Source organism: Arachis duranensis, chromosome 7 (assembly GCF_000817695.3).
Source record: "Arachis duranensis cultivar V14167 chromosome 7, aradu.V14167.gnm2.J7QH, whole genome shotgun sequence".
Taxonomy (NCBI): domain Eukaryota; kingdom Viridiplantae; phylum Streptophyta; class Magnoliopsida; order Fabales; family Fabaceae; genus Arachis; species Arachis duranensis.
The window spans coordinates 8993121-8993686 of record NC_029778.3 but is presented as its reverse complement, the minus strand read 5'-3'; the positions used below and the strand labels follow the sequence as shown (position 1 = coordinate 8993686).

General features: G+C 41.0%; 1 protein-coding gene across 1 annotated transcript in view; it reads left to right on the top strand.

The window, feature by feature from the left end:
- LOC107496980 (uncharacterized) overlaps positions 1-566 on the top strand; it is a gene marked incomplete in the record, with an annotated part of 4927 nt that overhangs the window by 4043 nt on the left and 318 nt on the right. The window contains 2 exon segments of the mRNA XM_016118316.3: positions 215-303; positions 395-566. Of these exon segments, the coding sequence (XP_015973802.1) occupies positions 215-303; positions 395-557 (252 nt within the window).

The window sequence follows — 566 nt, the reverse complement described above, 5'->3', positions numbered from 1 at the left end:
CTGCTCAAGGATCCATTGTTGTGATAATTTCGCATCCAAAATCACAAGGTCTAGTTTAGTTGATCTACTTATGGCGTAGTTGATTTTCATTGATGAGTCGTTCTCTATTTTTATGGCAAAATCTGTCATCTCTAGTTGTGGAGCATCTTGGCCACTTATTCCTATTGTAAGACCCTTCCCTCCTGAGGATTATGATGTTGTGTTCATGATATAGGTTCTCCCAAGGGAACGGAAGAAGCATGAGTATCATGCAGCCATTAAGAAACGTTATATGCACCTGCCTGAAGTTAAGCGTATTGCTAGGTAAGATTTGATCAAACAATTTTGTGAACCTCAACTGCTGACAAGCAATACTTTCTACTTTGTACTTATTTTCTTTTCTTTTCCTTAACAGGCATAGGCACTTGCCCAAGCCAATATACAAAGCTGCGGCTTTGATGCGTGCCATGGCAGATGCCAGGAAAAGAAAACAAGAGAGGAGGAAAGCTCACAGTGCACCAGGGAGCATTACGACGCAACCACTACGGAGACGAAGAATTATCAAAGAAGTTGAGTAAGGTTTTCAT